The 27,670-nt window shown below is 54.6% G+C and overlaps 1 protein-coding gene across 1 annotated transcript in view; it reads left to right on the top strand.

Annotated features, from left to right (window-relative positions):
- CDH4 (cadherin 4) overlaps positions 1-27,670 on the top strand; it is a 560,000-nt gene that overhangs the window by 397,810 nt on the left and 134,520 nt on the right. The window contains exons 4-5 of the mRNA XM_040638543.1: positions 10,973-10,978; positions 16,622-16,795. Coding sequence (XP_040494477.1) covers positions 10,973-10,978; positions 16,622-16,795 — 180 coding nt within the window. The remainder of the gene's footprint in view (positions 1-10,972; positions 10,979-16,621; positions 16,796-27,670) is intronic.

A 27,670-nucleotide genomic window follows, 5' to 3' on the forward strand; every position in this document is an offset into this window, starting at 1 on the left:
AGCGCGCAGCCTTACCTGCGTAAGCCCGGAAGGAAGGGGCAAACTGGCAGTCTACACAGTCACCTCAAGAAATCAGGGAAAGAAATGAAGTGGAACAAAGTAGAAAGAAGGAAATAGTAAAACCGAGAGAAGAAGGTAATGGAATCAAAATAATAGAATTCACAAAGACAAGAGCGGACTCTAAAACTCCCGAGCTGATCAGACTAAGACGGGAAACTGCCAGTGATCCTTATCAGGAATGAAAATACGGCGTCATGAACCTATCTCACGGATGGTTTCAGTGTGTTACGTACCGTTTATGCCACATACTTGGAAACATACTTGAAATGATAAAACATTCTGGGAATATAATCAACTTACCAACACTAACGCGAGACGAAAACCTGAACTGTTTTGTTATTACAAACAGATTTAAATTCAAACCGGTGTCCCAAGGCCATGCCCACACGTGGTGGCGGGGCTGAAGAACTCCTCTGTAGGGAGGAGTTAGAGCTCATCCCTAGAAACGTGTCCAGGGAGCCCTGAACAGGTGCCTTGTCCAAACCAGCAAGAACCCTGAAGGGGCAGGTAGGCAGCGGGTTGCTGTCCGCCAGGCTGCTCGTAAGTAGATGAAAACAACACCTGAGCAAAATATTAACAAGCTCAAGGGCACCCATGTTTGCAAAGGACAAACCATGGCTGCCCTGGTCTGTTCCAAGAGCCCAAGGTTGTTTCTACACTGGAAAATGAATACATGTAATTCAACACAGAATTAAGGATGGATATCGCATGACCATCTGAATTTTCGTTGTTAAATGTAACTCCCATTCAGGATGAAATATCCAGCAGATTAGGAGGAGAAGGGGCCGTCCCTAACCTCGTCCAGAGCACACAGCACATTAGTCGAAGCCTTCCCTGACGTCCGAAATAGCACCTGGCCAACCTTAGGTCACATGCCAGAGCTTCAAGCTCACAAGGTCGAGCAAAAAAAGGAGATCCCAATAAACAGAACTGGCGGTGCGTGTAGCTTACAGGATTATAAATGCAGGGCATCTGAGATAATCTGCACAGAATCCATTGGGCTGGGTGAGTGATTCTCGTTAGCAAGAGAGCTGGGTGTGGCAGCAATCGCACCTCCACGCACCAGGAATAAATAGAGAACGACACGTGAGCCAGATGCCAATTCCAGTAGCATTTAAGATGATCATATAACCAGGAATAAACCTAACGAAACCTTCACAAGACCCTTACGTGCTTTTGAGAACAATTAAAGACCTGGAAAACCACAGGAGTGTGCCTGCACGGAACTCGGAAAGCTTGGTGCCACGGTGACGCCAGCGCCACCCAGAGGCTGTAGACGGAACAACACGATACCAACAAAAACCACAGCGTGTTTGCTTGCTTGTTTGTAGAAGGGCAGATGACTTTAAATTTTTTTTTAAGATTTATTTATTTGAGAGAGAGTGCGCAGGGGGAGGGGCAGAGGGAGAGGAAGAGAGAATCTCATGCAGACTCCGCACTGAGCAAGGAGCCCGACGTGGGGCTTGATCCCAGGACCCTAGATCATGACCTGAGCCTGAAGCAGCTGAGCCACCCAGGCACCCCTAGATGACTTTACATTTTTAAATGAAAATGTGCAGGACCAAGAATAGCCCAGAACAGCACGAAGATGGGGGCAGTTGGTACTGGGGACGTGGAGAGGTGTATGTGCAAACCAGAGCAGTCTCTTGACCTCAGCGCTGCTGGCCTTTGGGCTGGATCACTCGCCACGGTGGGGTGGGGTGGGTTGTCCTGCACGCGGTAAGATGTCCAACAGCATCCCCGGCCCCCGGCCCTAGACGTCAGCTCCCCACCACCCCCATTGCAACCAAAGCTCTCTCTAGTCTTTGCAAAATGTTCCCGGGGACAAAATCACCCCGGCTGGAGAGCCGCTGAACTGCAGTAATTAAATGGGGTGGTTTAGGGGCAAAGGCGATCAAACAGACAAATGGAGCAGAATAGCAAACACAGAAAAAATAGTTAATGTGTTTTTTAAAAATCATTTTCACGGAGGTCTAACTTTTATACAGTCAAATTCACCCACTTTCACATATACAGTCTGATAAACCTTGTCAAAGGCACACGGTGCAGACACTTGATTTTTATAAGGCTAGCCCTCTGGGGCCATGGTCAGCACACTAGAGCCCGTGGCCCGATCTACCTGCCACCTGCCTTTTGATAGCCTGCAAGCTAAGAATGGTTTCCGTATTTGTAAATGGTTGTATAAGTATCTATATTAATATCCTCACTTTCACTTCTTGGCCTCAATGCCTAAACTACTTAACTATCTGACCCCTTAACAAAAAGTTTGCCAAGCCCTACCTAGGATCATAGAGGAGGGACTGTCTTTTCGGTAAATGATGCTGGACCGATGGGGTATCCTTTAGGAGAAAAGGTGAAATGACCCCAGCCCACCCCACCCCCCCAAAATCAATTCTAGGTGGAATTTTTTTTAATGCATGCTGAGGGCTTCCTGGCTAAGTTTGGGGAGGGAGGGGGGTTCAGATGAGGACACAGTGAGCAGGGGTGCAGCTAGCAAAAGATTCTAGACGCACAAAGCACCCTTTCCGAGGCAGCAGTGTGCAGAATGGAAAGTCCCGGAAGCTCTCGCCAAAAGGAGCTTTGAAACAAATTCCCCAAGGACCAGCGCACGGGAACCCCCTAATTTCCCGGTTCCATGAATCCCGTTTCTCTTGCGCCTGGGTTTCTCCAAGTGCAACCTCCCTGCCCGGTGTTTCGGCGACTCGGTGGAGCTGGACAAAACTGACAGCTCCCCAGTGAGATGAACCATAAAAATCTGGCAAGTTTTCCCCTTTCCGTTTCCTCTCTTAGCAACGATTCAAAGGCGGCCTTTCTGTGGGTAATACCAGCCGTGCTGGAATCTGGAATAACTTTTTTTGTGCAGTCTTGCAGGAAAGCTGATAGCAATTCAATTAGAAAATGCAAATGAGGTCACATATTTCCCACAGGAGTGCTGAATCGCCCCTGAGGAATCAGAGCAATATTCTGGCCGAACAGTAAATACTGAAGATAAAGTTTCGCGCACGGCTGTCAGCTGACTGGCTGCGCTCACACTGGAAAGTGGCAATGGGACCTGTGGGTATAGTTTGCAAAAAGAAACTGTTGTTTATGAAACGAATCCTGGCTCTTAGCACACGCGTCAGCGTTTATGAAAGCCACACTCTGCCGAGCGGCACCCACGCCCAGCCGGGCCCAGGGGATGACACCAGGCTCCCCGCATGGTTCGGGCTTCCACACTCGGACGGGCAGAGAGCGTCCCGCCGAGAAGCATGTGTTGGGGTCCTAACCTGCGGTCACTCAGAATGGGACTGTATTTGTAAGTAGGCTCGGCAGACGTATTCCTTAAGGTGGTCCTTCCAGCGGGCGTGCGTCTGAAAGGGGGGACGTCTGGGCACAGACGCACATATAGACGGAACTCGGTGAAGGGGAAGGCAGAGAGCAGGGGGAGGCTTCTACAAGCCAAGGAGCGCCAGAGATCGCCGGCAAGCCACCAGAGTCCAGGAGAGAGGACTGGAGTGGACTCTCCCCCAAGGCCAGCCCTCTGGAGGAACTGACCGTGAGAGCATCTTGACCTTGGACTTCTGGCCTCCAGGACTGGGACAGTGTCTGCTGTCTCCCCCCCAGGCTGTGGTGCTTCGGTTCAGTGGCCCCAGGACACTCTCATCAGGGGTGTGGCCTCACCCGCCAGCTGAGCGGAGAGTAGATAGACCCCATATACCCCCCTGCCCCCCAAAAGGCAGGATGGGAGTCCCCTGCCCAGGGCTCCAGACACCCTCAAGTCCCCTTCATACAGCTGCTCGGGTCCCCAGCACAATGAGGACAGTTTGGACAAGACCCTTATACTTTAGGGCTGCGGTCCATCCACCTCCCTCCCCGTGCACCGTCCCCCCTCCATCTCACGGTCTGCCCCCCGAGCCCACAGCCCGTCACCCCTCCATCCTGAGAGTGGGCAGGAGCCCGTCACTGCTCTCACCAAGGACTCCCAGGTTGGTCACCCGACAGTGGACTGGAGAGGGCCTGGTGAGGACCAGTTGCTGCCGTCCACCTGTCCATCTGAGAGGTGAGCCCTGCGTGAGCCCTGACACCACGGACGTTTTCACTGAAGGCGGCCACCCGGGGCTTTCCACGCTAGGTGTCACCCTGGGAAAGCACCCAGAAGGTCATTAGGTGCTGCCCGAGGGATAGACGGTGCGACTTCAGAAAGTAGCAAGACGGTTCTTTTATCCTTTTCCAGAAGATGGATGACCTCAGTGCCACTGAGAAGCAGCTGCCCCAAACAAACAGTTGTTGGTGAGGTGTAGATGGCGTCGGCACTCCCGTTCCCCGCCGGGCAGGCCAGCCGCCGCTTTGACGAGCGTTCACACCCTCGGCACTCACGCAGGCGCAGACAGCGCCACCACACGCGGGGCCTGCCCCAGGCACACACCGGACTGCCGGGACCAGGGGCAGGAGGCATATATCCCTCCACGTCAGAGACCCCCACAGCTGCTGGGCAGGAGGCTGTTCCCTTTCCAGAGGCCAAGGTCATGGCCACCCCCCCGGGCAGCGCCCCCGCTCCGCGGCTTCTAACTCTTTGTTGGCATGAAGGGCACAGTGACTGTTTTGTTTGGTCGAAGGTGCATCTCGGCATCTTTGTTGTCTGTGTTTTGGAGAACAGCCTCGGGGCGAGGGCTGCCGTGTCCTCCTGACTCTGTCTCTGCCGGCCTGGGCTGAGCAGGCAGCTCCCAGTGCAAAGCTCAAACGTAGACGCTCTCTCCGGCTGCAAACAGCCTGGAACACCGGGGGCCTGGGTCAACCCTTCCTTTTGCAGAGCGGAGGTGAAGAGTCATCTGCAAGTCCCAAGGAGAAGCCTCATGACCCTGCCCGGCCTGTCCCGGGGGGATGCTGCCCCCGCCTCTTGATGGGGCAGGAGCCAAAGGAGAACCCTCAGGTGGCTTGCTGGGGATTGGCGCGGCCGTGCAGACACCAACGTGGTGAGCGAGAGCGTCCCCGCCTGGCAAGGAAGCCTCTGAGGACGTTGCCGTGGGAGACAGGCTGCACGGGTTCTGCTTTGTCTCTGGGACCGTGATCTCCAGTGTGGACATGACAGGCGGGGCACCCTCTGAGGATCCTGGGGTCCTGTGACTCAGAAGGGTCCCAGGTCGCTCCCTTGGTTCCCTGGGGGAACGACGACTGAGCATTGCTGTGTCCCCGCCGGACACCTGGCTCTGTGTTACGATGCAGGGGCACCACTGGGAAATAGGGAGCAGGCCCTGAGCAGAGGGCAGAGGCTGCTGCTGTGTCCAGAGCTCAGGAAGGTAACCTCTAAGCCGAGGCCTAAAATCGGAGAAGGAGCCAGTGTTCCAGACAGAGGCCTCTCCAGCCCTGGCTTCTCCTGTCCGCAGGCGGAATGCCATCTCAGCCCATCCGAATCTGGGCCTGGGGTGCAGGGCAGCCAGCCCTGGGGGACACTTCTCTGCACGCAGCCTCCTGGGGGTCCAGTGAGCTGAGATGGCACAAGCGTGCATGCGCGTGAGCCGTGAACACCGCAGATGTGCGTGTGCTGGTGGGTGCGTTGCTCACCCGCCCCCGGAGCCTGTAGCTCGTGATGGGGGCTGGAGCGTGTGTGCGTGCGCGTCAGCACGTGGGGGCCTTGTGGAGACCCCGTTCGGGAAGTGGGAGGTACGGGGCGTCCAGGCTGCCCTCCTGTAGGTGTTTCTAGTGAAAATCAAGCCAGGTTTCCTTCCAGACCGACACAGGTTTGTGGTTCTGTCCAAGGCCCTGGCTCCCACTGGATATTTGGTTAAATATAAAATCCTTCTTATTCCTGAAGATGTTTGTGAAAACAATAGTGAGGTGGTCACGGGCATGTTCTGCCGTGAGAAGAACCCCAGCAAGGTCAGGGACGCCTGTGAGCCTACACCCTGCCGGCCGGGCACTGGCGTGGCCTGGAGCCCGTCCCGTGGACCCCACGTCCTCGGTGGACAACAGGAGTGGACCGTGGGGCCAGACGTCCCCGGGCACCTTCCAGAAGGAAATGTGACTGAAGTCTGGTTGAGTTAAGGCTTTCAGGCAGACCCTGATCACGTCCTCTTCGAAGCCTCCAGAGCCATCAGCACTGATGAACTGACCATTTTTCTCACAAACTGACACCAGTGTGAAAGATTCATTCAGTTCCACCGCTAACAACTCCAGGAAAAAGTAACACAGTTTGGCTTAACTTGCTAATTTAATTTTTTTTTTTTTTACTGCGATTGTATCTTTTTTTCTGTAAAATGAAGAGTAATTTCATTTAAAATGTTTCCAACCAAACATAATTTTCTTGATTCTCTCAAGCAAGTTCTCCACCAGGGCGTTCAGAGAAGCCTAGAGACACTGGGTTGTCACAACCGGGGGGAGGTAGGGGGGTTTCTAGCATCAAGTGGGTGGGGGCCAGGGATGCCCTGCAAATGCACGGAGGCCACAGCCCGGAGAATGATCTCGTTCCAAATGTCGGCAGGTGCAGAGGCTGTGGTCTGGAGACAGGTGTTGAACTGCTGGGGCCCTGGGGGAGCTCGGCGAGCTGGGGAGGCCAGGACGGCTGAGCAGCCTGGCTGGGCACGTGCGCGCACGCACACGCCACACGCAGGGGTTTGTCTGGACGTTGTGAGGTCTCCCATCCTGCCCTTCTCATCAGGGCCCGGGAGCATGCTGTCTGCATGCACAGCTGCTCTGCGGGGTCCACCCCGTCCTGCCTGCACCTGGGGTGCTGTGCTGTCCTTCATCTTCATTTTGGAGGGGAGACAAGGCTCAAGAGGACGAGGGGGGAGCTCTGAGGTATTCATCAGGAGAAATGTGGTTTTGACGCCAGTAGGAACAGCATGACGCCTTCCCAACCAGATGACCCCGACTGCTAAGAGTGCCCGAGCAGCCACAACTGAACTCTTTCCTCCAGAGCTGCTCACAGCTTCCGGAACTCAGTCTGCTTGCTTGGCCCCGGGTGGGAGGGGGTGTCGGGACCACCCTCTGTGTCACCCTGACCAGCTGAGGGCAGAGAGGGGCAAGTGCCAGCTCGGGGGACATGGGCTGCATTGAGGCCCCCGCCCCCCAGCTGCAGCTGCAGGACCTGGGCTGGTCACTGCACCAAGCCTCCACCTGCAGAGAGGTGAGCGAGGATGGCACCAGACCCTCTCTCCCTAAGTGCCCTGGTGGGCAGAGTGAGCCACTAAGACTTTCCTTCCGAATACATGCACGAGGGAGTAACCATGCCATTCCATTCTGGAAACCTTCCTTTGTACGATTTCCATGGGAACTTGCAAAACGACCTCCCCTTCCTACAAGAGATCAGAAGTCAGGAATACCGTAGTTGGGGAGGGGGGGGATGGCACCTGCAGGTGCTCAGTGGTGTTGTGGACGCAGGAAAATTCACTCAGCGCCTCTCAGATCCAAACTCATGCAAATGTTTATTTAGAATGGCTCCCATGTTCTATTTGCTAGAGAACAGAGATGTTTCTCCGTTGTTTTATTTTGTGTTTGTTAAATACCATTTTACTTTGTCCGTCCTTAGCTACCATGGAAACCAGCCAGAAGGCTGCAGAGACCAGCCTAGTTAAATATTTTAAATATACATGCTTGCAGGCAAACAAAATGTACTATTTTTCAAATGCATATTGAAAGGGAAGTAGGAGGTCGAGGAATGAACTATCAGGACAGACTTCAGTGCCTCTTTTGTTTTTTAAGAATCTGATTATTCTCCGTGAAAATCAGTGGCAGGTTTGACGTGGAGGGAGGGGTACATTATTTCCTTTCTGGAAGCACCTGTAACCCAAAGGCGTAAGGACGCAGGGAGAACGGGAGGAGACGGGAAGCCGCATAAATGACACTCGTGTTCAGGGAATAAACCCTCACCACCCCGTCCCGTCACGGGCAGCGCCAGTTTGCGGTGCGGGATGGCGCGTCACCTCCCGCACGTCCTCTGACCAGAGACCCCTGCGCAATCCGTGCTCTTGGAACACGGGGCCCTACGTCTGTTTTTACGTCTGAGATTGGCCACTTATTTACCCAAACATCAGGGTCCTGCAAGAATGGGTAGATGAGATGATGTCAACGGGTCTGCAGGCACACTGTGCGTGAGAAGTCACAGGCGCCTCCAGGGCCCATCGTGGACCCCGGCGGAGGCAGGCTGGCTACAGGGAGAGAGGCGCCGGCTGCCTTCCCTGAGGCCTGCTCAGTGTCGAGAGAGGCAAGGGCTGCTTTCTTGGTGGGAGTAGGAAAAAAAGAAGCTTGTGGCCTCACCAGGGCCCCCAGAACCTTCCATGCTGCCAGTGCAGGTCTCCCTATGGCCGGAGACTGGTGTGCCCGGCCCTCAGCCGCGTGCGCGCAGTGACCACACAGACAAGGGCGTGTGCACGGCCCAGCCTGGAAGGTGGGAGAGCAGGCACAATCGGGGATGTTAGACCCACTCCTTCCTGTTATCTGCCGGAGCAGATCGCAACCACAGACTCCCGCCCCTCCTGAAGCCGTGTCTGGGCATTGGGGGTCCGCAGGGCTGCACTGTCAATCAGAGAAATTAGGTGGCGCCAGGTCCTTCCCGAGGCGGTGCCAGCTCAGGGGACAGACACAAGCGGGAGGGGCCGGGCGCACGTCGTGAGACCCACCCCGAGCCCCGTGGTTGAGAAGAAGCCTCAGACACCAGCAGACCCAGCGCCCGCGTGGCATGTTCCACAGGGAGCTAACTTGAAAATGTTTCCATAAATTCTTTTATCAAATCAGATGGATTTGTTCCCATGCCGGTTCCTCAAAAATGGAGGGAATTTGAGGTGCTGAGGAAGCGTCCAGCAGGTCAGCCCCAGACCTGAGGACAGCGTGGGATGGCCTGTCGGGGCAGCAGGGCGTCTGTCATCTGTGACCCCATCTTCGGGGTCTTAGAAATGCGCTCCTCGGGATCTGGCATGGGGGGATTTTGAAGCCGTTTCCATATTTGTTCTGCCTCCTGAGGGGAGTGACTTCTGAGCTTCCTCTCGGGAGAATAGCCGAGGCTCCCTTGACCGCCGCACTTTGCAGAAGCAGCAAGTGCCCCCTGTCTAGTGACCTGCACCTGGGAACCAGTCCCGGCTCCCAACCTCCTGCTCTCGCCTTGGCCTGTCTGTTCACGACGCTCTTCACTTGGCCTTGCCTACACGCTGCCCTTTGTCAAGTGTCCCTGTGTCTCTGCGAGGCCTTGCTATCCACCGTGGAGCTGGTGCTTGACCCCCAGCGCCCCCAGGACCACGTCCACCATGCAGACCACTGGGCCCCACCCTGCAGAGCCTGATAGGTCGGGTCAGGAGGGGGTGCAGCGGGACCTGCCATCTGATGCCCACCTCAAACCCAAAAAGTCTGGGAGGGCACCCCAGGGAAGACACCCCGAGCTTCTGTAATGAAGACAGACTCCTCATTATTCATGTTCCCTTGTTTACCTTCACCTCTGATGTTTTACGAGTCAGCCCATTTACTTAACAGCCAGTGCTCACACTTGGCTCCTAATAATTCTGTGTCCCTAACAGGTGAATGGTTAGATAATAGAAAATATGATGAATTACCACTTTTTGCATGTAGATTGGACGAGGTGCGTATGATTATAGCCTTCCCCCGACACTATTTTTCTTTTTTTTTTCTTTAAAAAAAAAAGCGATAATTTAAATCCTGCCTCGGGTCAGTGTTGCATTATTCACCTTTCACTGGTGAATCGATGATGAAGGGAAATGACCCAGCTTCCTCCTCATCTTGCGGCGTCCCTGAGGACCTCACCTGGAAGTCACACTCAATTACACTCATCATCAGACACAGAGAGAACAATCCTCGGGTACACGGAGAGCAAGACCGGGCGGCACAGAGCTGCTGGGAGCGTAGGAAGATAACGTGCCAAGCGAGGCGCCAACGGGGGGAAGCCAGGCTGGGGGCAGAGCCAGCAGGGGCTGTTGGGGTGCAGGCTTGGACGGGTGGGGAGTCGGGGTGGACATGATGGCTTTTCCAACACGCAGCTTGCCTGTGGCTCAGGGGCCTCAGTCTTGGTGAGACAGAAGCCTGTCGTTGTCAGTGTTTTGTCCTTCTGTTCTCGGGTCCCTTACCTCCCACCTCTTTCCCTAAAAGAGCAGTGAGTGTGCTGAGTGCGAGGGCTTCCTGACGTGATCCCAGAGAGCCTGCCAGGAGACACCTGCCAGGGCCAGATGGGAAGGAAGGACCTTAAGGCCACCCGTCCTGAGTCCCCCAGGACCCCATGTGCCGTAGACGGCCAGCAAAGGGACCAGCCCGACAGCCTGCGCAAGCATGGGATGCCACCCTGTCCTGGTGAAGTTGGCGCCCTTCGATGCAGGGACTGCAGACCCCCACCCAGCAGCAAGGTTACCCTTCCCCAAGTGGAACGAAGCAGCCGCTCGGGGTCGGTGCCTCAGCCCCACTGCCCGCGCCCCAGCTGTCCAGGTGGCCCCAAAGCACAGAGCTCGAACCAGGCCCAAGAGTGAGGAGATGGAGGCCCAGAGGCAGTAAGAGACGCACCCGAGGCCCCGCCCCAGGCACGGGACCCAGCCTGAGAAAGTCCCCTTGGCTGTCAGCTGTCCTAGGGCGCGTCGGCAGAACGTCTCCAAGGCGAGCACGACGGAGACTCGGTGGAGAGAGGTGGTCGGAAGGGAGACACCCTCTGTAAATAAAAGCTGACGAAGAAGCAGATCCGGGGCTTCAGCGGTGAGAGCCTGGGCTCTGTACGGTCTGCGCGTCAGGGAGGCGCGCTCCCCACCCTTCATCTGCCCCTTTCGGGAAATGCCCCCGTCAGTGCGCTGAGCAGGGTGGGCTGTGTCTGGGGCACCCGGGCACCTAGAGTGTGTCCAGGGAGGGACCAGGCATAAGCCAGGGCATGGCTGGGATGTGTGTGGGGTGGGAGAGAGGCAGGCAGGAAAGGCAGGTGGGGCTGCACCCACGTGGCCAGGGAGACCAGAAGCCCGAGGTGGTGAGGGGACTGGGGGCCCCCTCCCACCCCACTGTACCCTAATCTGGGGGCAGAGAGCCCATCCGTCCTGCAGCCAGAGATTGTGCCCTGCCCTTCTTGGGGAGACCACCATGGCCAGTTTCGACTGCTGGGGCGGACTCTCACGCCTGCCCATCTGGGGACACCAAACTCAGCCTGGAGCATCCAGAAAGGAGCCCATGTCTCCTCCCTGGGCTGCATCAGGACAGCCACCTGTGCTCGCTCCTGCCTTCACCTGGGCTGTCCTACACCTCCCCACCCATCACCCCTGGCTCGGTCCCTCCCCCACTAGCCAGGCAATTTGGACAAATTCCTTCTCCTTGTGCCTCAGTTTCCTTACCTGGACTATAAGGTTATAGCACATCCCTAAGCCCACCTGCCCTCAAGCCTGTCCCTCTGAACACTTGGGGCTCATTCCAGGCTAAGCCACCACCCCCAGGTGTCCTGGCTAAAGCCTTCACTACGCTCTCCTGTCTGAGCCCCTGGGAATCCAGTCCAGCATGACTCTTCTCGGGCTTCTTCTCTCCACCATGAACCTGACAATGGGGCTGAAACCCCCACCCATCTGCCCAGTGCCCTGGACATCACCTTATTCCCCACACTACCCCCCGGTAAGGGCCTCCTCGGTTCACAGAAGAGGAACCAAGGCTTGGGGTGCAGGGGGCAAACAAATACTGAGGGGCCAGTAAAGAGCAGTCCGGAAAGAGCAGCTCTGCCGACCCTGGGATGCTGCCCTCCTCCCCACTCTTCTTCTGGGCCCCAAACAGCCTTTTAACTCTGCCTGGTGTTTGAGGCCCCATGCTGTCCTGCTTCTCCGTCCGCCCCTTGGCCATTCCTTCCCAGCCTCATTCCCCCCAATGACAAACTCCTATTCACTCCTCAATACCCTACCCAGGTATAATATCCCCCATGAAGCATTTCTGCCCTCCCCAGTGGATTGAATTGCATATAACTGGATGCCAGTTTGAACCCTGCCTGGTCCTGGCTCTGTGCTGATCACTGCCCCGTGGAGAGAGTGGCCAGCCTGAGGACTAAATCAGAGAGAATCTGGGCCCGTGGCTCCCCCATGACCCGCGGCAGCCATCACTGCCGTCAGGGCTCCGGGCCTGCCACTCCATACGAGCACTTGAGGCTAGAGGCTGAGGGTCAGTTGTGTTTTGGTGCTCGGGAAGTGTGTGGAACCCCACATTTAAGTCCGTCCGCTTCGTTTGCTCCATGCCGGGTGGGTGGCCGTGACGCCCTACAACCTCCCAGGCAGGGCAGTGCCCATGGTGTGGGGCCAAAAGAATCCCCCAGGGCAGGGCGGGAGGTGTCCTGCCCAGGCAGGGACAGGGAGCCATTGAGGTCCTGGGCCTCTGGGGCCCGAGCTGAGCCGTCACAGGACTTGAGGGAGTGGGCAGCACTCTGGGAAGCTTGCTCCAGCTGCCGTGTGCACAGGGGTTCCCGGGGGCGTCCAGTGGGGAGGCTGCTGGAAGACGGGACACGGAATCTGAGCCCACGCAGGCAGGAAGGGCACCAGGAAGAGGAGCGGATCCAGGGGCAAACTTCAGGTGGGAGTTAGGAGCAGGGGCACAGCCCGGGGTGCAGCCCAGCCTCTGTATGGACAGCATGGCCAGGCCTTTGGCCCCAAAACACAAGATGAGCAGAGCCTAGACCTGGCCGTGCTGAGGCTGAGAGCTCTGTGGAGGGTTCTTGTGAAGGGATCTGCAAGCTGCCTGCAGGTCCAGGAAATCAACCTCATAACTACGTCTTCTGGGATACCCAGTAAGAGGACATTGAGACCAGGTGATTTCCTCGGGGGTCTCTGTCCTGTCTATGGGCCCCTGTGAGCTTGGTCGGATCCAGAGGCCAGTTCAGCAGCCAGGATCCTCCCTGACCGCCCCCCCCCCCACGCCAGTAATGGGACCTCTGACTTGGCTGAGCTGTCTGTCTGTAATGACCCAGTGATGGGGCTTGGCTAGGCTGTCATGATGCCAGGCTTTTGGTTTTGAGAACATTGTGACATGTTATAAACATGCACGCAGAGGTGCAGACACATGCATGTGTGTATTTACACACGTGTGCATATATACACATGCACCACATACACGTATGCACATACACTCGTGTATACATGTATGTCTATACACACGTGCCTGTGTGTTCACATAGACGCTTGCGCACACGTGTGCGTGTACACGTACGCCTGTACGGGCACATACATGTGTGCACGTGCCTGTTTGTACGTGCGTGCGCACACAGGTGCATACGTAATCGTCAGCGACAGGAGCACGGAGGTCACGTTCACACCGTTCTCCAACACTTCGCCAGCGTTTACTCAGCAGTACAGCGTTCAGGAGCGCGCCGGGAGCATCGGCAGGTGTCATCCGTTGGGAAATCCGGAATACTGAGAAACAATGGAAACGCTGTTTAGAATCGGTGTGATTGTGCATCAGCGTCAGGTGTCACGTGCTGCGTGGGCCGGGACCGCGGCACGTCCGGAACGACGTGCCGGCTGCGCTGAGATCGCTGATGACCCGCACAGACGTCTCCCCAGGGAAGCAGGTGCGTCTTCCAGGCCGAGGCTGCACAGGTCTGGCAGTGATTTTCACCAGATTTTGTTACTACATGTGTCTCACAGCTTTAAAATAGTGGCAAATACGGGCAATCTATTTAAACAACACTAGGGAAGTTAACGCCATGCAAGCTCGTCCCAAGCAAACGAAGATAAAGCACTTCAAGAAAACAAAACTGGCTTTATGCTCACTGAGCCTGACACGCGGGGAGCTCAGCGAGCGTGTGCTGGTGCCTGAGCATTACCGGCGGGGGCCGGGGGGGCACCCGTGCTGTCTGCACCGTCACTGGGGGAGGCATCGGGGGAAGCCACAGTTGACCAGCACCCCGTCCTGAGGCTGTGCTTGTGGCTGGGGCTCCCTGCCCTCTCAGGCAAGGCTCCCCAGTCCGGCTGGCTGCCCTCAGGCAGACACTAACCAGCCTCTTCTCCTGGGGCCGGTGCCTGAGGACCGGTGAGCTAGTTACCCGGGGCGGGGGAGCCCCAGACAGGATAGGGGAAAGCCTGCGTGCCCTGGAGGCTCCGTAGCACGGACAGCAGGCAGTTCTCCCATCTCCAATGGGGACAATGATTTGTGCCCAGCGCTCCACACACGTGATTTGAGGAGGGGTAAAGGGGCTGTGACCTCACAGCACAGAGACCCAGCCACGAGGGGTGGCCCTCTGCCAGGTGCTCTGGCCTCCGGGTCTGACTCCCGGCGTTCAGTTCCTGCCTCTGCCTACCGAGCTACGTGAACTTCGGACGTCACTTAGCCTCTCTGAGCTCCCCCCACCTCCCTAATAAAGTGGGGTTGAGGACACTTCCTACTGAACCAGGGAGAGAGGGTCTCGGTGGAGACCCCGTGGAATGCTCAGTGCCCCGAGGCATCAGGTACTCACAGAGGCGGGTGAGGAAGGCGGTTGTCTGGGCCCTGGCTGTGAGGGGACAGTGTGAGGCCAGGACTGTCCTAAATGCTGTTCTGTGAAGCTCGTCGAGGAAACTAGAGACGTGACCCCATCGCTGTGCCATCGTTAGAGCCTGAAGATGAGTCACGGCACCTGTAGCTTGACTTGAACGGAAGTTGGTATCATGTCACATTGCATAGACATCAAGGCCACGGGGATGTGCACACCTTTCATGGCTCGTTCTGACGCAGGAGGGGGTGGCCTAAGGCTTTTGGTTTTCAAACGCTTGACTGCGGGAGCTCGAGACCCTGAGGCAGCTGGGACCCTGCTGGGGAAAGTCCCAGCGGGGCTGTCACCTTCCAGTGTGGCTTGTCCAGATGGGTTTTCCCATTGATTCTGGCATTGGGGGCGGATATGAGATTTTATTTTTTCATCAGTTAGGCAGTTTTGTCTGTGTGTATCTAACTTATTCCTATGCAGCTCTTTTGCCAAAAAGAGTGGGCCAGGTTCTCGATCCACAGAGGGCAATGGTAAGACTACGCAGGGCCATCTTGCTGGATGGACCTGGAGCTCAGGCGGAGAGCGGGACCCGCCGTGGTTGGAGTGAGGTAGCCAGATAGCCAGATGCCGTGGGCTGTCCCTGTCCAGGTGTCTCTTTGCCGTGTGAGCTCCGACGGGCAGCGTGTCCCTGGGGGCCTGCGTGGGGGTCTGCGCCAGTGCCGTGCGTGTCCGTGGGGGTCTGCTGGCTTCTTTAATCATAGAAAGTCATATATGTTGTAATACTCAGAAATACAGAATGGTAAAAGGAATAAGTAAAACAAAATAGCATAAACCTCACTGGTGATCAGAGAAAACCACAGTTGACATTTTAATGTATTTCCTTCCAATGTTTTCAGTGTCCTTAAAAAAAAAAATGGGGATTTGGTTACGTGTACACTCCAGTGCCATCCTCCACTTACCATTATTTTATGGGCGTTTCTCCATGTCCTAGTCTTCGAAGAGTAGCTGTCCGTGACTGTAATACCCCAAGATGTGAACGCAGCATAGTGCATTTAACTAGTATCTCCTGCTATCAGATCTCCAGAGGTTGTTTCCCGAGATTTTCATTACTTTATGTATACATAATATATTATCAAACATCTGCAATGCACATGTTCACAGGGAGATCCTCACATGTAGTTTTTTGGGACAGCTGTGCAGCTATTGGGTCAAAGAGCAAGACCTTTTTTTTCATTGATGTACAGTTGACATGGAGGACGATTTTGGAGGCTCTGGATGGTCGCTGGCCCACAGCTGGCCGTCGTGGTCAGCACCCAGCAGCCATGAGCCCCATCAGCATCCAGTCCCAGCGGCTGCCCGACAGGCAGGGGCTCTCGCGTAATTGCCGAAGCAGCCCTGTGAGTTTAGTGCTGTTACTACCAGCTCCGTCTTATAAAAGAAGCAGCTGGAGTTCAGAGAGACCAAGCGACTTGCCTGGACCCCGTGAACCTTGGGATGCGCGTAAACACCTGCTGAGCGCCGGGTCCAGCACCCTCCACCATCACGTCTCCTGACCACACGACACGCTCCACAGGCCTGAGGATCCACTTTGTTTAGTCTTGTCAGTTTGATAGGTGAACAGGAGTTATTACTTCAATTGGCATATTTGATTACAGGAAGATGTGTACATTTTTAATAAGTCTACTGATTTTTATGTTGGTGTTAATTTCTATTCAGGTCCTTTCCCTGTTATCAAAAAGATTTAATTTTTTATTGATTTGCAAGAACTCTTTATATAGTGAGACTGTTAACCCTAACAGATTTGTTGCAAACCACGTTTGCCAAATTCATCAACTGCTTTTAGGGTATGTTTTCATAAACAAGCATTTTAAACTAAAATGCATTTTCCTTTGTGAGTCCCCCCACCACCACATTCTTCAGGGATTTAAAAGCTCTTGTTCACCCTATGACTATTCTTCTGTTTTTACAGTTTCTTTCCCCCACCATGTAATTCTGCAATTCATTGTGTGACACGGGTGTCTTTCTAGATTTTTTTCCCTAACACTCAGCCACTTCCCCGAGCGTCATCCAGCCTTCCTCTGTTGATGGAGCACAGAACAGATTCTCTGAACAGATGCCTTTTCCTCTGCGCGAAACTTAACCAGACTTCTTTGGTTCTTCTCTCCCCCCTTCGGGCTAACGCCGCAGAAAGGAAAGCAGAGTGCCGCTCTGGACGCCTCTCAGCCTCCGAACGACATGCTGTTGCCGTGGCCCCAGCACCAGAGCGCCAACGGGCTGAGGAGGCAGAAACGCGACTGGGTCATCCCACCCATCAACGTGCCGGAAAATTCCCGAGGGCCCTTCCCACAGCAGCTCGTGCGGGTAAGTGGAGACCCCTCCCTGCTGGCTGGGGAGGGTCTCGGCTCAGCGCGCCCTCTCCTCCGGGATCTGGCAAGTCAGTCGGTGGGGCTTGTGGGGGGTGGGGGGCACGGGCGTGTCCGGGAGCAGGAGCGAGGGACGGTCTGCACTTGGCGTCTAAACCTTTTCAATAACGAGATGACACAAGACAGAGAAAGATCAGAAGGGCAGTCGTGTCCTCCAGGAAAGCCGGTCCCGCTGGACGTGGGTCATCTCACCCGTGCTGATGGAAGGGGGCAGGGTGGCAACTTGGGGCCTGGCCTTTGACCTCTGACACCGTTCTTTGCTCACAACCGTTTCCAACTCTGACTAAGAGTCTGGAGGGTGGAAAGACAGTGTGTCTGTGATGGTGATGAGGATATTGGCGAGAAGCTGGAAGTCTTGGGACTGAGGCTGTGACCCCAAATCCCGCATTTTGGCTGCCCTCCGGTGGGCTCCTCCGGTGAGCTCCTTCGGTGCACCTGCTCCCAGCCCCCACCACAAGGTGCTTTCCCAGGGAGAAGGGAACGATTCGTTTTGCAAATTTGTATTTCAAAAATCCAGGCCATCAACGCATTTCCTTCTTTCTTTGAAGAAAATTGCAACCCAGTCTGGGGACTGATTTGATAAAATGATGGTGAGAATCCCATTACGTAGTGCCCCATGCATCGTGGACGGCTCACCCCACTCGGCGGAAATGAGGGTCGGCGGGGCATCCTTAAGGGGTTGCTTTCCTTCCTTGGGCGGACTAGCCTGTTTTATTTCCCACTCTGCTCCACGCCGGAAGCTGGGGTGTGTTCAAAATGCAAAGACCAGAGGCCTCTGGGTGGCTCAGTCACTAAGCGTCTGCCTTCGGCTCAGGTCATGATCCCAGGGTCCTGGGTTAGAGCCCCGTCGGGCTCCCTGCTCAGCAGGGAGTCTGCTTCTCTCTCTCCCTCTGCCTTCTGCTCCCCTCGCTCGTTCTCTCTCTCTCTCTCTCTCTCATTCTCTCTCAAATAAATGAACTGAATCTTTAAAAATAATAATAAAATAAAATGCAGAGACAGAGCCGAACAAAGCAGGGGAGCCCACGTCAGACGCCCCACCACACACACCACACCCACGGTGAACGGCCGCAAACCCGGCCGAGGGCAGTGTCTGGGATGTGGTGATTGGCAGCAGGAAGCCAGCCTTGGTTTTCCTCCCCAAGCCCAAGCCCCTAAAACCTTCGGCATTTCCTGAGAGTTCAGAGCACTGGAGCGGTCTTTTGTTATGTTAATGACGTGAGACTTTTGGACAGTCCCCTGAGGAAGGGAGGTGGTGGCCCTTTGCCCGGGAACCAACCCTGGGATTAGAGGCGCCCACGTTCAGCACACCCCCCCCCCAAACGCTGGGTCTATGGAGGGGCTGGAGGTTGAGTCAGTCGCCAGTGGCCAGTGACCAATGATTTAATCAATCGTGTCTCAGTAATGAAGCTCCCATAAAAACAAACTGGTAATCTATGGAGTAAGCGTTTTCTGAGTTCCGTGGGCTGCCCTAGGGTATGACTGAGTTCTACAAGAGGGTGGAGGGAACCTCGGATTTACAGCCCATCGGTCGGGGGCACGGGTGACAACCTGGACTCTCAATGGGCGTCTGAGTGGGAGCTGCCTTGTGGGACCGAGTCCTTCCCTGTGGATGGACACGCTCTCCAGGAGCTGGTGTCAGAATCCAGTTCAAGTGTAGGCACCCAGCAGGTGTCACAGAATTGCTTACTGGGGAAAACCCCACCTCAGCGGGCAGAAGCGTTCCACGTGTGGTCGTGTGTGGTCGTAGCAGGAGAGCACAAGAGAGTCTCAGACTCACCGCATGAGGCCGACCCTCTGACCTCGGTCCCCCCTCCCCCTGATGGGGAGCTTCCCAGAGCACCCCCTGCCCTTGCTCGGCCTGACTGGTTCGAGGTTCCCTGTGATGCGGCACAGGCTTGAGCAAAGCACTCAAGGCGTGAACCCCAACCTAGGAGTAGATTCCCAGGAATCCCGTGTTCGGGGGTCTGTCCGCCAACCCCAAGCCGCCGACAGGATGGGGTTCTGTGCCCCCACACACACACTCACCACCCTCGGGGCCCTAGTCACATCCAACCAGCACTTGTCATTTACCTAACGCTTCCCATTAGTGATTCATTCTTAATATAAATAAATTTATTTTAAGAGGCGACATTATATTAGCTCACAGTTGGAAAGCTGGCATTGTTGGCGATGGGAGAAGCCAACTGTAAGACAAGCATAAGGTGAAGAAAACAGAGTTGATGTCTGGCTGTATATTGTCCACAGTCGGAGCCTCAGGGCTGCCCGGGACTTGTTTACGAGGGAAGCAATGAGCGAGTATCAGAGTGTTCTCGAGATGCGCTGGGACCAGAGGCTTCCTCTTGAATGTCATCAGGATCAAAAGCAAATTGGAAAGGGAGCAAGTTTTTCCTTGTGTGCGTCAGTCTTATATAAAGGCCTGTGCTTGCACAAGTCAGAAATCAGCTTAGAGAACATTGCTGTTCTAGCTCGGAGGTCGGCAGACTTTTTCTGCAAAGGGCCAGATAGTCAATATTTTAGCTTCTGCAGCCAAGCAGACTCAGTTGCAAATACTCAACTCTTTGTAGTGTGAAAGCTGCCGTAGGCAATACGTAAACTACTGCTGTGTCTGTGTTCCAGTAAAACTTTATTTACAAGAGCAAGCTGTGGGCCAGATGTGCAGATCCAGCTCATCTCCCCACCTCTGGGAAGGGGGGCCCTGGTCCACGGCCCCGGCACGTGGCAGGAACATTACAGTGAGCGCGTGAGCTTGTAACGAACGCCGAGGGTTCTCGTCTGCTCACACCCCGCAGGGTATGCACATGAGCTTGGGCCGGCATCCTAGCACTTCTGGACTATTCTGCTGCCTGGCTTTCAGAGTTTCTGAGGTTAGTGACGCCAGTACGGACGCCCGACACACCCCTCCTCTGTGCCTATCCGCACACACGCCTGTAAAGGTATCAGGAGAGAAAGGCGTTGTAGGCAGAGCCCCTGGCCCGCGAGGACTCCCAGAGTCTGTCTCCTGCTGGAAGGTGGAGAAAAAGACATTTCGGTACTTTCTGCCTCAGGGAGCTGCAGTGGTCTCAGGGCCTGACTGGTCAGAGCTGGAGGCAAGGCCAGCACGAGAGCGAAGTCTCCCCCACCAGCCGGGGGCTCGGCTCCCACACGGCCCCGTGCACATGTTGATGGGGGTGTCACAGGGGCATCTGTGTGCTCTGATGGGGGCCGTACTGCATTTCCAACTGAGCAGCTCTAAAGCAGGGGAACTTGCCCCCCTCCCCAATCACGCAAACTTTGCCGAACCTGGCTTGGGAGAGCAGTGGCCGGCGGGAGCTCCGGACCCCTGCAGGGTCCTGAAGATCCCCTTGCCACTGACACGTCTAACTGGGCACTCAGGGACGGGCACGCGGCCTCAGGTGTCAGGTGAGAAAAGCGGGGGAGGAGCAGCAGCGGAGCCTCGCTGAGGGGCGGCCTCTCCTGTTCCCTGGTCTGTCCCATGGCTGCGTTGGAGCACGTTTGTCCTCTGCTCCCAAGACGCCCTGCCGTGTCCAGCAGCCCCCGTAGGGAGGGCCACCTCCATGCCGGGCACAGCCACTCCAAAATAGGCTGTGAGCAGAGGGACGGGGTGTGGGTGAGTGTCGGCAGACTGCCGGAAAGGGCATTCCCGAAGTTTCAGAACTGAACACACTAGAGGTTATTTCTTGCTCCGGTGAAGGTCGTTTGTGGGAGGGCTGGATCTCTACGACGGTCACTCGGGGCCCCGGAATGAGGACTGCAGGACGGGCTGGGCATGGACATGACCACACCGGATGGCCAGGGACACCGAGACATGCCGTGCAGCTCTGTCCAGAGGGAAGGGGATATGTGTGAAGCGGGGCTGGTCTCGCCCCAACAGGCTTGAGAACAGGTGTCCTGTCCTCCCTGATGCTCAGCTGTGCCCGGGAGCCTGGGGAGGGGTGCCCGCGGCCGGCGAGCAGGCAGATCTGATCTCTAGCGCTCCGCCAAGCCTGCTCTTGCTTCACGCGGCTGCCCGGCTTCGTTTCCCGCACAGCACTTAGTACCCCTGACTCCGTGCTCATTGCTCGCGCATGTGAGAACAGGCCTCCCGCGTCCCTAGTGCTGCCCACGGTAGGCGTGGCATTTGCGGAATGAGAGACTGCAGCAAGCCCCGTGCTGGGTGCTGTCTGGGCGCCCGTCGGCTCGCGCCCATGGTGGCGGGGGGCCCTGAGCCCTGCTTGCTCTGCTCTCAAGAGTTTCTGGGACGGGCGGGAGATGGAGCACTTCCCGTGGAGCCGGCCCCTCTGCTTCCACTCGCACACAGGCTTCCAAGCCGAGCTGGATTCTTAGAGGGAGATAGATCTTCAGATTCGTCTTTTCCAAATGGCCTCCAAGTGAAGAATTCAGCACAGAAATACAGACACACACACGTGTGCACACACATGCACACCCCATCCCACTTCATATGCACACACGTGTACCCACCTTCTCCTGTGCTCACTTCCCGCCCCCTCCCCCCATTAAATTCTTCCCTAGCACAGACAAGGGTTTGGGGGTGCGTTTCTGCCCCGTCTCTGTCTGCAGGAAGTTGATGAGTTTCCTGCCAGCGTTTTGGGGGAGGCCGCTCCTGAAAGAAGCCCGAATCACGGCGCGTGTGAATACAACTTGATGGGGATGGGAAGCTGAGCGCAGAGCACCGTGAGGTGCAGCTGGGATCAGCTGCAATTCTGTGCTCATTAAAGCATTTCATTCTGATAAAATATGTTAAATGAAAAAATGGGCGGGAGAGAAGCAGGCAGAACGTTCTTCCCAAAAAACCTCCGTTAATTACAGGCTTTCTCCGTGGAAGGAATATCACGTCCCTCCATAAGCACTAGATGGTTCTGCGATGAGGGGAGAGCGGGGCTCCTGTTTGGGGTGGAGGAGAATCCAGAACAGGGAAGGCGGGCCGCGCTGGCTGGGCCGCGGAGCCGCGAGTGTCCTGCGGGTAAGCCCACTGGAATCAGACCAGGGTCTAAATTAAGTGGGGAGCCAGGAGATGCAGCCACTCACGGAGGCTGTCCCTTCTTCAGAACAGAGGGGGACGCGTTCACAGGCGGCTGATCCCCCGGGAACCTGGACGGAGGCCCTTCCCGCTCTGGAATTCCAGCCCTGGGCTCTGGACGGGGAACCCCATGGGGCCATGCAACGGTGCCAAGCACCGTGCAGGCCCCCAAGATTCAGAGGGGAGAGGACTGGCGTCCTTTCACAGTTCAGGGGCTTCTAGGCTGGCGCCTTGCTGCTTGTCATTCAGAATTTGGTTCCCGCACCACCAAGGTCCGGATCCCTTCACGCGTACATTAGCGGAGCGTTTTGAAAAGCCACTTGCTTTTCTAGCATGTGTGTTAGGTTTGACTTGTGGCAAGATTCAGAGTGAGGATAAAATCAAACTTTTAAAAAGTCTAATAAAAATTCAGAATTTGTTAACTTGAGGGGTTGTCCAGGGCAACTGCGGGAGCTGGCTCAAGATAATGAGGAGGGACGGCGTGCTACTTGGGAGACAAGCCCTTTAATTTTGGAAGTTGGTATTTTAACAGACAGGGACTCATGCAAACCTGTCCTCGGAGCGAGGCCTGGAAAAGGAGCTCTGAATGTCAGATTCTGGAAGGAGATGGTTACATAATCGCTTAGCATCAAGGGTGGCCACGTGGCCAAGATGAGCCGGAGGCCGTTTCTAGAGCAGGGAGCTCACCAGAGCACGGCTGCAGGAGGCTGGGAAGGATTGCAAAAATCAGCCTCCCACCTAACGACCCAAGTGAGCTCAAAACGACCAAAGTCCGCGGCTGGTTTCACATTTCCTTGGTGAGTTTGGCCGCCATTTTGTGCACATACGTTGTGTTCCTTTATATCCAACCACAAATATCTGCTGACCTTCTGTGTGGACATGGATGGGCGGGGCCTTTGGGGCACAGGCCCTGGAGCTCAGTGAGCAGTGAGAAGTGCCCCGGGTCAGGGTCTGCTCTGTGACATATGTGACAGGGACCTGGTGAGTCACCCCGTAGCTGGCCCGGGGTAAGCTCTCCATAGATGTTCATTGGATGTATGAATACATTTGGTGGCGCCAGCTGAGTTCTAACTCACTGTTATCCTACAAAATGTTTGCGGGTGACCTCGTGGTACGAGCATCATAGCGTCCACCTAGGAGCTTAGTCTCTGGCTCTCTGAAGGCATCCATTCATGTGGGAATGACCAAGCAGTCATTATTCACCATCTCATGGAAGTCAGGTGACCTTTTGAAATGTGTTATGTGTGAGTTCTTCCCTTTCCTTTGCTTCCTCACTGTCTCCAGGACAGGCTCGAGCTCCTTAGCGAGTCACACAGGCCCTATGACATGACGCTGCCCCTCGGCACCCCAGACTCCAGCCACGCTGGGCTGCTTGCAGCTTGCCCATTGATCACACCCTGGGTTGCCTGGAGTCCTGCGTACGAACTCCTCCCTCTGCCTGGACTGCTTTATCACTGCCCTTGACAACGCCCAGGCTGGCCACTCCCCATCTCCTCTGAGAAGGGACCAGCAGAGGCCCTCGCGGGGGGAGCATGGCACTTCCATGGCCTGCCACGGAGCCAGAGTTTTTGATAGTGTTTTATCAGTGATTATTGATCTGTCTTCCCCACTAAACATAAAGGTCCTTGAGAGATAGTCCACCTGCCAAACCCAACACAGGGGACAAAGTAGGCGTCATTAAGTGTTTATCACATGAATGAGGGATACAGCGCTTGTGCTCCTCTCTACTGCTTAGCCTTTCGCGGTCATGTTGAAGACCGTTAGGTTAATGATACAATACTTGAAAGTAATTACATTGGAAGTTCTGCTCCTGGTAGCGGTGGAATAGTTTATATCAGACTAACGCTTCTGAAATAACAATTATAAACCTTGCAAGAAAATTTCTATAACTATTTGAAGTTGCTGGAGAGTGGCCGGTAGTAGACAGGAACTGCTGTGGACTCTACCCTTGAAAGAAGGAAACCGCACTGGCTGAGATCTTGTTTCTGTGCTTTCCGTCTGAGAGCACTCATCCTGCCATCAACAGGTGGCCTGATCTCATGCAGAAAACCAGTCTCTCTGGTCAGAGGAGTTGGAAGATGGACTTTGGAACTGACAAAGCAGCAGAATGTGAGGGGATAAATTCTATAAAATATGAAGCCCCAGATGGAGACTCCCACATCTGGTTACAAGCTTTGCCCAGTCAGGGAGCTGTGAATATATGAGGGAGACACCAGAGAACCCGGTGAAAAAGCAGCAGCAAGAAGATTGAAAGAACTGAGCAGAGGTGTTGCCTACTGTCTACTGCAAGGGGAACGGATTTAGCTTTGGGTCCAGCCAGTTAACTCCCTGCCGTCACAAAAATCCATGCCGTTCAGAGAAAGATAACAGAACCTGTCTCTACAATGTATCATCCACAATGATCAATACACAAACAAAAATTCCTAGACATGCCCCCAGAAAATAGAAAGAAAACAAAATGTGACCCACAATGAAGAGGGAAAAATTGCCCAGAGAATCTAACTCTGAGATCACTTAGATATTAAAATGACCAACAAGTGGGGCGCCTGGGTGGCGCAGTCGTTAAGTGTCTGCCTTCGGCTCAGGGTGTGATCCCGGCGTTCTGGGATCGAGCCCCACATCAGGCTCCTCCGCTATGAGCCTGCTTCTTCCTCTCCCACTCCCCCTGCTTGTGTTCCCTCTCTCGCTGGCTGTCTCTCTCTGTCAAATAAATAAATAAAATCTTTTAAAAAATAAAATAAGATGACCAACAAGACCTTTGAAATATCCCTTATAAATATGTTCAAGGACTCAAAGGAAAACATGGTCAGAATGAATGAATATGTGTGGAATCACAGCAGACAAGGGAAACTAATAATATAGCCAATTGGAAGTATTGAAACTGAAACGTCCCACATCTCTAATAAAGAACTCACTAGACTGGCTTCTAAGTAGATGATAGAAGGCAGGAGAGTCCCTGCATTTCAAGATAGACCAGTACCAAGCATCTAATCTGAAGAATGGTGGAGGAGAACTGAAACACAAAATTTCAGCTGGGCAAGAGACACAAGCTTACAGATCCAAGAAATTTATTGAACCACAAGTAGGATAAATACAAGAAAAGCCAAACCTTAATTATTGTCAAACTGATGAAATTTTTTAAAACAGAAATAGAAATCTTGAAAGCAGAGGAAAAGATGCCATACATCACACGACAGTGACGACAAGGGCAGGTTTCTCTTCGGGAGGCCGCTGGCGACGAATGCCATTTTCAAATTGCTAAATGAAAGAAAAAAAGAAACCTATCAATCAGAATTCTATATCCAGAAAAAAATGTCCTTCAAAATTGAAGGTGAATTAAGACACTTCTCATAAGCAAACTGAGGGAATTCGTTGCCAACAGACACACAGGAAGTGGTAAAGGGCGTTCTTTAGGCTGAAAAAAAAAAGGATTCAGGCTGGAAATTTAGATCTACAGGAAGGGACGAAGAGCACAGGAAAAGAGAAATTTGTGGATTAAGGTAAAAGATTGCATTTTCTCTTAACTTACTGGAAAGACAGCTGACTGTTTAAAGCCAAGGTATGATGTTATATTGCAGAGTTTATAATTCATAAGATCTAAAGAGATTGTGGAGATGTCACCTCTGCCTTCACAGTCTGCTGCTCTGATGGTCTCCGGAATGGAAGGAGCCACTCCAGGGTGACTGAAGAAGACATTCTGAGTGTCGCCAGCTCATCCTCAATGGAAACATGCCTCCTTAGGGAGGTTCTTAATTATCTAGTAACGTTTTTGTTGAAACTTCCGGACTCCCGCAGTGAGTCAGGGTGGTACTCCCACTTGCCCTCTACCTGCAGGGTGGGGTCTGCCTCTTCCCCAGCCCCCTATGGGGGTGGGGTCAGGCACCGCCCACCCCAGCTGGGTCCCACTAGTGCAGCCCCCACGGAAGCACATCCTTCAAGATCTTCCACAGCATCTGTCAAGCCTGCCTGTAATTAGACATCGTGTTGAGACCTGGGGGGAATTTATACCGTCCTTGCTAAAGCCAGAGGGACATGAAGAAAGCAGTCATTCGCGGATTCAGCTGCCTTGGGTTCTGCGATTTCATCAGTCATGTGAAAGAAATGTGCAGATCCTTTGTGTTTACCGTTCCCTCATCGGAGCAGAAAATGTTCCCTTTCTTGAATTGCTTTAATGGCTATATTTATGCAGCTGAATGTTCCTTAAGAAATGAAAGTTGAATCGAATTGCTGCAAATGCTCAGATAATTTATCGGAGAATATTCAATTAGAATATATTAATATTTTAGATTTCCATCATTAATTTAATATTCAGAGATTTAATGTAGTCATTGAGTCGCTGTAGCACCCTGTGTGGGTGGGTGGTTAGGACGGGGGCTCCGAGCACCTGCCACGAATGGCCAGCTCGCAGTGGAGCTCCCACCCACAGCTTTCCTGCTGCGCGATTTCTGCTGTGGACACCAGGCCTCAGGTCTGCAGACCAGCATCGTCTGCAAGTGTGAGCACAGGCTGGGGGTTCTGCCGGGCCTCCCTATGGAGGCAAGGGAGGAGGTCAGGCTAAGGGCTCGGAATATTCTGGAGCTGGAGGAGCGCTGCACCCCAGTCGTGGGAGGTGGTGGCTGTGAGGGTGAGGGCGGCCTCCGCCTGGCTGGCAGGTCTAGTTCATTGTTCTTCTAGTCCTAACTCACCTCTGGGATAATTGGGTGTTACCAGGGAAACCGACTTCCTGTCCCCTCTGGTTCCCCTGGAGCTACTGCAGGGTGGGGCTGACCTTTGGACAAGTTCCAAGAGGATGTAGAGTCCTCAGGGTATGTTGGGGTAAGGTTGCCAGTGGCCCCTTCCTGGAAAGGGGTGTCCTTTCTGCGATGTGGCCGCCTTTCTTGTACAAAGTGATGGTAACAGGAGGTCGTGGTGAAGGTTATCTGTTCATTCATCACACATTCCTTAGGCCTTTCCGTAGAATCTGAATGCCGGCTCTGTGCTGTCCCAGGTGCGGAAGATACACAGAGAACAGATGAGACAGGGTCCAAGCAGCCTGGAGTTAGGGTTAGGCTCAGGGGAGAGGATTAAGTCAACCCAGAAGTACCTGTCAGGGGCCAAAGGCTCTGGGGTACAGTGAGGTTCCCTGTCCCATGAGGGGGCTCAGAAAGTCACCTCTGGGGCCAGAGCTCATGCCGTAGCAGAGGAACCATGGTATGTAGAAGGGAAGAGCATTCGGGCAGGGGAGAACAGCACAGTCTTAGAAGAAGAGCCGGGAGGTCACAGTGGCTGAACGGAGACAGCCAGAGAGAGGCGCGGGTGGTAAGCCAGGGTGGAGGGCGGCAGGGCCAGGTCATGAGGGCGGCGTGTGGCCATGGGGGGGACTTGTTTGACTCTGAGATCCAAGGGGTGATGTGAAGAGGCTTAGATTCACCAAGACCCCTCTGGCTGCCACTCAAGGACCAGACCGAGCATGAGCAGGGGCCGCGGGAGGAGACGGCCTAGTGAGGCCGCTCTGGCTGTGACGAGCGTGAAGGGGCGTCGTTTTAACGCCCATGCTCAGCACAGACACAACGCTGAAAACCTCAACAAACGTCTTCTCTTTGTTAAGTTTCCTTCTCAGTGAAATTCAGGATTTGGGATCGCTGCTTCTCTGCGACTAGCAAGACGTTTGGGTCCTTCCCCTCTCGGAGCCTGGGGAGGGTCTCTGGGCTCTGAAGGAAAAGAGGTCATCCCTGTGTGACCCTCCACCCAGTGCCCATCCCTCCCTGAGCGCCGAGAGCAGCGAGGGTGCCCAGGCCGGGGGGGGGGGGTCGCCAA

The sequence above is a fragment of the Ursus maritimus genome, unplaced genomic scaffold, assembly GCF_017311325.1.
Source record: "Ursus maritimus isolate PB19 unplaced genomic scaffold, ASM1731132v1 scaffold_22, whole genome shotgun sequence".
NCBI classification, from domain to species: Eukaryota; Metazoa; Chordata; class Mammalia; order Carnivora; family Ursidae; genus Ursus; species Ursus maritimus.